At 24.6% G+C, this 10,630-nt stretch overlaps 1 protein-coding gene across 1 annotated transcript; it reads right to left on the bottom strand.

Annotated features, from left to right (window-relative positions):
• Nucleotides 1–2,924: 2,924 nt before the first annotated feature.
• LOC145849211 (putative dimethyladenosine transferase) lies at nucleotides 2,925–9,077 on the bottom strand. The gene is made up of 10 exons (XM_082954336.1): nucleotides 9,010–9,077; nucleotides 7,500–7,675; nucleotides 7,045–7,144; nucleotides 6,606–6,745; nucleotides 5,807–5,908; nucleotides 5,193–5,285; nucleotides 4,368–4,432; nucleotides 4,180–4,243; nucleotides 3,532–3,638; nucleotides 2,925–3,076 (listed from the first exon to the last, which is right to left on the bottom strand). Exons 1-10 carry the CDS (start codon nucleotides 9,062–9,064, stop codon nucleotides 3,034–3,036), a joined length of 945 nt encoding a protein of 314 aa, XP_082810462.1. The 5' UTR covers nucleotides 9,065–9,077; the 3' UTR covers nucleotides 2,925–3,033.
• Nucleotides 9,078–10,630: the final 1,553 nt, after the last annotated feature.

Raw genomic sequence — 10,630 nt, 5'->3', positions numbered from 1 at the left:
TTGGACGTAGAGTTTAATATATATTTGATAAGTATGTAATGTTGGATATACGTGTGCATAAGATTTATTTTAATTTTTTCATATTTTTTTTTAGAAAATATTTAATATGGTAAAGTTTAAAAGTTTCATTTTTCATAAAGTTTTTCGCTTTAGAGTCTAAATTTTGGCTGTAAAGTTTTTTTTATTTTTTTTCATTTGTAGCTCATTATAATTTTTATAAAGTTGGGTATACAACTCTATGACCGAGAGGTCTTTTTGTGTATCCAAGTTCTTGAACCAAAAAAATTCGAGCAACTTTTTGTTTTGTCTAATAAACCACTTAATTCATATAACTTACTACATCACATATTTGCTTTAAAGCAGTATTTTTATATTGACTACTACAATTGTTTTTAAATAACAGCGGCCCGCTAAGAAGTTTTACGATAAAGCGCGGCTCACTAGCAACTTCTTATAGTAAACTTGCCCTCAGCTTATAAAAGGCTGTGGACGACCCCTTATTTATACCAATATGTTTATGTCTGGTGTTTGATAAACAAAACTGACATGTGTGGATTTGTTATGCAAATCTATACATATACTGTTTTCTATTATATTTTGTTTATTAATATTTTTTCACAAGTTAATTTTTTCACACTTGTTGAGATTGTATTTTAATCTAACCATAAAAAATTACAAGCTTAAAAATTTTTAAAACAATTCTTTATTTTAATTTATGTTATCACAGCATTTATTTGTAAACAAAATTTTTGTGGTAATCTTTAAACGGTTATTGCATTTGTTGTAGATATATGTTAATGTGCTTTGTCAACAGTTTATCGGTAACAGTGATTGCTTTTTGACTTGGTTGTTGGTGTGATTTTTTGTTGTAGCGCCGGTGAACACTTGCTTGGTGATTTGATCTTTGTGGTTTTCACACATTTTGTGAATATAATTGTACAGATTTTAGCTTTGTAAGTGTTCTCCAAATATCGTTTCACAAACATTTTTTTTATTTGTTAAAAAATGGTTTTTGTTTTTTTAATATTAATGAGGCCAGGTAGAATTACACATTTAACACACTCGCTAAACTCAAAAAAGCGTTTACCATTGTAAAGGGTAATGTTTGAGATTGATGTTTTATAACCATTAAAAGTAAATGAGGCTTGAAGAAATATTTTTAGTCCGTTACATGCCTTTTTATTAAAAAGAAACTGATGCAGTAGTAACTTAAGTTAATTTTTTATTATACTACACTATAATAGTAACTATAAGATTACAAAAGTTTATTTGAACAAACTATGTTGCACAATAAATGTTAATTTCATTACAAAAATTCGTAACGTTATTTTTATTCAAAGTAAATTTTTCAAAAATATTTTGGCCCGAAAGAAAAATTCTATTTTTTATGGCCCTGAAAGTTTCAAGTAAATCTCGCGTAGGGCTCATAAAAGCAATTGTTATGTCCGTTATGATTAGGGTTTCCCAAACTCATTTAAAAAATTTCTAATTTGGTAGATAATATAAAACAAAATCACCTCTATTCTTTGTTATATTTTGCCTGTCCAACTTGATAACTACTTTATTAATTTTATATTCAATTTTAGTAATTCTAGCTTTCACAGTACGTAGTTTGATACTACAACTTTATTATCAACATGTTCATATACAGACGGGTTCCTAATATTTTAATTGATCAATATTTGACTGTTTTAAGTTTATTAAATATTTACCCACTGTCATTATTTAGCTCAGCTTTGTATTAATTTTGTTGTATAAGATAATATACTACTCTCAAGCTTTTTAAATCTTATTCAAATCATTACTGACGATAATTAATTTGGGCAGCGTTGGTTATTGAGTGCTTTCTTTTTACTAAAAAAGTGCTGTAACTACATCAATTTAAAAGATAATATATACTACTCTGTGAATTGTAATCATAAAATATATTCTTTTCAATTTATATGTGGTTACCAGTTCATTAAAAAAATTAGATGGTAAGAAATGTCTTACGCTAATAGAAAATTTAAAATAGAATCAGAACATTACACAGCTCAGTGTTTATGAATGAAGTAGATTAATTATAAGTCTTTGTATAACTCTTAAGTATTTGTTGGACTTTTTCTTAGTAATTTTACTCTATTATAAACATATCTCGTAGATAGTAGTTTTAACAACGGACAAAATAATAAACTAAATATTTTACGGCACACTATGGACAAAAATATTAAAAATTTATTTACCATTTGGTTTTACAAACTGAAAACATTTTTGACAGTATCTAAAACTATTAATTATCTTTAAAAAATAATTTGTAACATTAGTTGTTTAATTATCATACCTAATCATTTTTAGTAATAATATGTATAATAATAACATTACCAATTTCTTTTAAATAAGTTAAGTAATTTTGTAAAGAAACAAATTCAAAATATACTATTTCAATAAATCAATATTTTTTATTCGAAGCACACAGAAAGTGAAAAAGTGTAAAAAAAGATCAACTTTCTTCTAAAATACAATAGTGTTTAAAATTAAGTTTAAAAAGAGTAAGCATTAAGAAAATTAAAAATTTTTAAGTGCTTTAAAACATTCTAAAATTATAAAATCATCAAAAAATCTGTTTTATATAAATTTTAGTGGACTGAAAGTTCGTATAAGTAAAACCAAAGCTAAGTAAATTTACTATGAACTTAAAAAATTAACTCTACAAATTTTTTTCTATAAAAGCTCTTAATCTAAGCTTTTGAAATTGTCTAAAATACCCAATAAATGTGTCAATAAGTAAATACCAAATTCAAAATTTAATAAATAATTTTTAAAACCTTTTCATAAACTAAAGAACACTTTAATATATATTTATTACAAAAGTAAAACTTTAAATAAAACTCATTTAAACTACTACACATTTTTAATCATACACTTCAAAAATTTTTAAATGCCTATTAATTAATAAAAACTTTTTTTCAAAACTATGCAATTAAAGTGTAAGTACTACTTTTTTATATTACAAATAAACACATTTCCTAATAATCCAGTCTAATATATTCCAGTTTAAGCGAAGTGAATTCCGTTTGAGTTGAACAAATGCAACAATCTGAAAAAAATATGTTGAAATAATATGAATTCAAATTAGATTATATTTAAGCAATAAATAAATCTGAATAATTTTTTGCTGTTTTAATTATAGTTTGATTCTAGGAACATGACAATTTTTAGAAGTGAGTTTGAATGGAACTTTTAAAATTTTAAAAAGGTATCTCATAACAAAATCAAGAATCATAACTATGTTTCTTTAACACCTTTAAAAAGCATTAATAAAAATTATTTCAGTAGAAATGTTGTTATTGATGAGTTTTCACTACTTTATGTAGTATAGTTTTAAGGTAAAAGCATCATAAAACAAGTTAATTATTTAATCAATACAAATGAATCGCATTAAAATTGTTTCTATAAGTATTGAACAGCAATTGACATTAGACAACAATGGATACTTGTGGCTATTAATTGAAATGTTTGACAATAAAATAAATATATATAATATAAACTAACGCAAGGAAATCGTCTTGATCCATATGCCTGGCTCTTAAACTGTCCATTTCTTTTTCTTTCAACAAACTAATCACTTTTTCTTTCATGTTAAGCTCCTTTGGTACAGTCTTGAAAATATATTTAATTTTGATTAATGTATTATTTATAATATTGCATACAGCTTGGAACAATAACTTTATGAAAATCATAAGTTTTTGAAACTCAATAATATTTCTCAAACTAACCATAAACATTTTAATAAAATTTGTTTTAATTTTAATTGTAATTAATTTTTCATCAAAATATATAAAAACAAATTTAAACAATATTGAGTTGTACTTTACATAAGTATAGAATTCAAAATTTTAGTAAACATTTCATCAATATACACCAGTGGCTAATTGTTATTAATAATGGATTAATTTTTGAACAACTTTTGTATTCCTTACTTGTTCACTATTTTTACTACTATTTTAAATTATTTCCATGTGTATAACACATGTTACAAATAGTACTACAGCAAAGATAAAAATAACAATTTAGATTGGAAACAGAGCTCATATTTTACTATTTTCAATATATTTTTGCTTCAAAAAATATTAAGCATAGATAAATACTTAAATAAAGCAACTTATTTACGTTTATAATTTTACAACATTTAAAACTAACAATATTCTTCAATGAACAATGGGTTCTGAAATTTTTCTCAATCAACTCAATCACTGTGTTTGATCTATTTAAATAAATATTTAAATATTTAATTTTCAACAGCAAATTTACTATAGTATATAAACAACAGTTAAGACTTGTTTAACAACAATAACAATTTATGAATGAATTTTGATTTTTTAACTCACCCAAAAGCAGCACCTAAAGTTTTATTTTTTCTGTTGAAAGCTATTCTCACTATACCGTCCCATTCCTGTATCATAAATTAATTTAAATTTTATTATACATTTATTATGAAACTAATAAAAAATGTTAATATTTTTTGCGTTTCAATTTATAATAAAACGTTTTTAAGTCATTTTTAAAAAATTTAAACACATTGAGTTCATTTTTGAATAAAAACTATATAAACCTAGGGGTCCTAGATAAAACTTGATGATAAAGAAACCCATAATAAAAAAAATTATAAAAATTATTTAAACTTCGAGATAAATATGATCTTTTCAAATGTGTGATACATCAAAAATTAAAAAGAAAAACTGAGATTAAAATTAATTATATATGTGATTCATTAGTATACTTAAATCCTTTTAATTTGTAACCAAAATAAAATAAATAAATATACTTTGAACTTTAAATTATATATACTATAACAATTTACTTACATTGAAATTAATCTTAGGTGGTAAGTTTATAATTTATTAACTATCAAACTAACATTGAAACTAATCTTGTGAGATGGATTTATATTTAGCAACTATCAAACTTACATTTAAATTATACTTTTAAGTTAAATTTATGTTTATTATTATCAAACTTACATTAAAGTTAAACTTGGGGGGGGGGGTAAATTTATATTTATATATTTCAAACTTACATTGAAACTAGGGATGGGTTATATTTATTATTATCAAACTTACATTGAAATTAAAACTAAGGGGTAAGTTAAAGTATATATTCAAATATCTTTCCAACTATTTTTAATTGAATAAATAACTAATTATCAAACTAACATTGAAATTAATCTTAGGTGGTGGGTTTATGGGTTCCAATCTAACAACAGCTGATTCAACCTTGGGTGGAGGTTTGAAGTTGTTCTTTCCTACCTGTTCAATATAAGTATAAGCATAAATATACCTGTACAACAATATTAGTAAACAATCATGAACTAAATTTAAGTAGAAACAAATAGCTATTAAGACCTCCAGGCAAAAATTTTTTAAATACAGATTTTGATAGACTTCTAATATAACGATAATTAGATGGATATATGTAACTCAAATATTTAAAAAAGCTTATATAATTACTTGGTAGTTTTTGAAACTCTTTACTATATAAAGTAAAACAAAAAACAAACATAGTATATGACAAAACATAAACATTAAAAAAAACAAATAAGAAAAATGGATATTTGAATTTATATTAAAAGAATTGCTAAAAGATTGTTAAGCTAGTATTGAGTTGATGTTTAACATTTTCACAATGAGCTAACATACAATAAAGTCTTGTTAATAGTTTGGTATATAAGAAAAATTTATTATGTATTGTTTTACTTACATGTAATAACATCTAGCTAATTGTGTTTTAACAGTTATTTAAATAATAAATTAATTACAATAAAACTTACGTGTAGTAACATATCACATCTAGCTAGCAATTGTGTATTCACAGTTATTCTGGAGTACAATTTTGAACCTGGTTTTGCTACTAAACGCTCAGCAAATTCTTTCTGTTAAGAAAATTAATGTATAAGGTTAAAAAATTAAAACTTGCATCTACCTGTTCATTACTTTTAAAACATTTTAAAGTAAACCAAACTTTATAAACAAAACTTCAAAATCTTTAATAAAAAATAAAACGTGGTTACATGACAATTCAAAATCTTTTAATAAAAATTTAAGAGACCATATCTCAAAAAAAAAAAAACTTTTGAAAAAATTTATTAATATCTACAGGTCATTCTTTATTTTTTGCAAAATTTTAAATATTTCTAAAGATATTCAAAAATTACCAAAAGTAACTATATTTAAAAGCTTATTTTTAGCATATTTGAATAACTATTTTTAACTTTGAAAAAATAAAAAAATAACGAAGATATTGACAAGACCTACATAGAAATCCTTAATACTTACTTAAATCTTTACTTATTAAATTAATTCGTTTTAAAATTTTATTGAGAATTTAATTGTTGTGCACCCTAAAAGGTATATTTATTACCAAATATATCCTTTGAAAGCATAAAAATAGTTTTATTTTTGTTTACTCTCAATGCCAAAATTACAAAGTTATTGTTATATGAAACATGATATATTGTTAAAACCTTCTGCTAGTGATTGAAATTTAGTTTTTTAGTTTTTTTAACTTGTAAAAAAACTACATTAATTTTTCTATGATATTAGTTAACTATGAATAATTATACAAAAAACCTGGAACATCAATACTGCGCATCTGAACATCGGCCTGTGAAGCAACAATTTGAAAACAATTCCTGAAGATATCTGATATGGCAAGTTGGCTACACACACGTCGAAAAATGGAAGTTTGTCGTGTTTCATCACATCGCCCACTATTAAGTTGGTGATAATATAAATACAAACAATTAAACTCCAAAATACTAAATTCATCATTATAAATATATGTTTACCTTTTAGGTGAAATTAAAACAAGCTATAAATATATCTTAAAAGTTTAATTGAGACATTGAGTTTCAGTGCCACACACTTACTGTGTGTAAAAAAAAACTTATTCAAACAGAATGTAAATCTAACTTGCACAGAATACGAATCTATCTTTATCCATAAAGTATAGTTAGTGAAATTAAAACACAATTAATTTTAAAAAACTTAATTTAAAATCCATGTCTACCTATCAAGTGAAGTTGGTGGGTTCTGTTCAATGTTTGTGTTCTCTTCTGCAACTCGGCAGCCATACGGGGATCCAACTCGCAAGCTATCACTTTCTTCACCTGTTGGAAGTTAAATTGATATGACTATATACTAAATTTTTTTTATATGTGTTATAGAGAAAAAAAAACTAAAAAAATTGTTTAAATTTATTTATTTGTAAATAGATAACTCATAAATGACTTTTAAAACAGTTTTGGCAATGTTCATACTTTTATAGTCTGAGACTTTGTGTTCCTTTTTATAAAACAAAACAATGAGTCACAAGACATTTAAAAAAAAAAGATATAGTGTTCTTTCAAGATTATCATTTTATATATAATAATATTAATTTATTTATTTATTTAAAACTAAAAGTTGAAAAAGTAAAGCAAAAAAACTTATTAAACTATTGAAAAGAATCTATAAACAGTCAACCTCCTCCATAATTTTGACGGTCATGTTACCGGTACCGGGACCAATTTCAAGTACTGTGTCAGTGGACCTCAGTCCAGACTTCTTTATCATAGACTGAATAATGAGGGGGTTTTTCAATATGTGCTGACCAATACCCGTGTTGAACACCACTTGCGACTTCACACCCATCTGGGTGGCTGTAAAAATAAAATTAATAATATATATATATATATTACTTATAAAGTTAAACCTTACTAATATAACACTACACATTAATGTTTAATAGCTGTGTTGAATACCAGCTGGGATCACCCCGTCTGTGTGTTGGTATTAATGATGAATAAAATAAATATTCAACAATAAATAAATATTTTAATGATATTTAACTTCTATGTTTAACACCACTTGGGCAGCTGTAGATATAACAGTAAACATCATAACTTTATAAGTTATTTATCAAAAATATTTAAGATTAAATGATCTGGTTTTAATTCAATATAAACATTTAATAGTTTTTTAAATAGTTATAACAAAACCAAGGAACAGTTACAACTATGGACACGCATACTCAGAATAAAAAAGACAGAAGCTAAAATTCAAATAAAACTAGAGCAGGATTTCCCAGAATGCACACAATAGCCTCTTGTAACTGTAGCTATCTAGCGGCATTAAATATGATTCAAAAAGTAAAAAGAAAGTAACTAATTAAGGGGCAATGTCTATAAGGAGTTTACAGGGTTGCCAAATGTTTTTAGCAAATTTTCTCCAGGTTTAAAAATTTAAACATTTTGCTGTCTAATTTTAGTTTATAGTTAAATTTTTGGTGTAAAACTGTGTTGCATAGTATAAAAACATTGAAAAGATACTGTAAAGCTACTTTAAATGTGTTTTTTAATAAAAAATTTTTAGATGATGACAACTTTTTTTATATTAATGATAAACTTTTTGTTTTAAATCAAAATTTTACAACTAAGATGTAATAATTGCTTAAAATTCCAGGTTTTTTGGCAACCCTGGTTTATGAATACTAAGTGGAGTTTATAAAAAGTAGTTTGGGAAACTTTGACTTCAAGCTTCAAACAAAAGTAAAAACTATTATTAGATCTTAATTTGAAAAGAAAAAAAAAATTAGAAGCATCTTGAAATATCTTTAAATATATTACCTTTAAGTATAACCTTTCATTAAGATATAATTTAGTCTTAAATTACAAAATTTATATAAATATACTATTAAAGTCAAAAAATACAAAAGTATGTGATTTTTAAGGATGAAATCAACTTTTTGAAGTGTAACTTCTTTTTAGAAAAATTTAACTTTTTTTTATATTCATTTTAAAGACAAAAAACATGTGAATCATACCAGTCCATGAAATTTTACATGGTCAAAACATTTGCAGTACTCTGCAGGCCACATTTTGCCAACCCTTACTTTAATAGTACTTAATTAATACTTTAACCAGCTTTTTTTAAATGTCAAATTGAAACTCCTTTACTTTAAAAACTTTTTAAATGTAAACAATACAAAACAAACCTTTTTGATTGTCTCTTTGAGCTCTGTTTTTCTTTTCAGATCTTACTTTAGGCATTTTAAAGTTATTTATGTCTACAAAGAAATTGTTATAATGGTTTTGAAATTCTGTTAAGTTGAAAATAAAATGCAGTTATTACACCTGAGAGCTACCATACAATTTGGAAATTTCTAGCATTTTTATGAGACTAGAAGTTTGAAAATTGAAAGTTAATAGGTCAAAATGGCAAAAAAAAATTTTAATGCATTCATTAAGTTACAAACTAATTCAACAAAATTTGAACAAAGTTTACAGTCTTTTTTTATTTTATATCACAGGATAAATGAAACTAGTTAACACAAAAAAAAAGATTATAAAAAAAAAAAACTATTATTACTATTATTATAACTAGTTTATTTGCAAATTTACCTTCAGTCTGTCTTTCAGAAATAAAAAAAGTTGTTAAAATTTGGTTTTAAATTTAAATAAAATTCAATGCCTAACTAAATGTGAGGCCACTCTCTATAGAATCTGACAAATAAGGTCTGTTCAACTTAAAGCAACTAAAGTGAAAATGATTAGTATTTAGCGGTGAATAGGGTGTTTTCTGAATCAGAATAATACAACTTTGTGTTTATTTAAATTGTAGAGTGTGTAAGCGAACCATTTATTTATTTTTTTTAGAAATGATAACCATTAGTAAGCTCACGGGATGTAGCTTGAAGAATCTGCAGCATTTCAATTTCCCTAAAATATTTTTTTTCTTAAAGCAACTTTTGCTATCTAACACAAGACCTGTATGATTGAAAATAGAAGCCACCATTTATAATATATTCTTAGTTATACTTCTTAAATTTTAAGGTTGCAGATTGGTTGAAGCCTGATTCCTGGAGCATAGTAATTGTTATCATTTCTAAAAAAAAAAACTAATTAAAATGGGTAGCTATCAAAATTGCACCAATAAAATTGTACGTAGATACTTTGCATGGGTAGATTTTTCTTCTTTATTGTTTTATATATTTTTTAATTTATTTTTTGCCATCACTGTTACCCCTAACCCTTACCCTCGGTCGTTAAGTTATATATATTGTTTTCTTTAACGGCTTCCCCTAACTCTTACCCTAGGTTGGTTTTTTTTTTTTTTTTCTTTAAGTTTTATATTTTTACTATCACTGTTACCCCTAACCCTCAGTCAGTAACCTTTTATTCTTTCTTTTTAATTCTTTTTAGGTTTTTTACTCTGTTTTTTTTTTTTGTCTGTAGAGACTCCTCCCATTTATACTCTTTATTTTTTAGTTTAAAGTTAAGTTTAGGATAAGAACCTGTGCTAAAAAGTATAAAAACATTGAAAAGTTACTGTAAAGCTTCATTCAATATGATTTTTTATAAAAAAAAAATTTGGTAATGACAAAAATTGTTATTTATATGAAAGATTTTTGAGTCAAATCAATATTTTGCTACTGAACATGTGAAAATTGTTAAAATTCCATATTTTTTCAGGTTCTTTTCAAAATTTCTCAAATTCCAGGCTTTTTCAGGTTTCCAGGTAAAGTGGCAACCCTGTTCAGTTGAAGTTTTTAAGCTCTAAACTACAAAACTAAATAAGTCTAATGAGTTTAGTGAATTAACCAAACTATAATAAAA

Source organism: Thalia democratica, chromosome 1, assembly GCF_965202585.1.
Source record: "Thalia democratica chromosome 1, ktThaDemo2.hap1.1, whole genome shotgun sequence".
Taxonomy (NCBI): Eukaryota; Metazoa; Chordata; class Thaliacea; order Salpida; family Salpidae; genus Thalia; species Thalia democratica.
The sequence above is the reverse complement of the archived record's forward strand: the minus strand, read 5'-3'. Positions and strand labels throughout refer to the sequence as shown.

Coding starts and splice junctions, on each gene's coding strand:
- LOC145849211 (XM_082954336.1), bottom strand. CDS start 9,064: ATGCCTAAAGTAAGATCTGAAAAGAAAAACAGAGCTCAAAGAGACAAT. Junction 7,145..7,499: donor CCGTCAAAATTATGGAGGAG/GTTGACTGTTTA, acceptor AACTTCCAACAG/GTGAAGAAAGTGATAGCTTG. Junction 5,286..5,806: donor GATGTGATATGTTACTACAC/GTAAGTTTTATT, acceptor TATATTGAACAG/GTAGGAAAGAACAACTTCAA.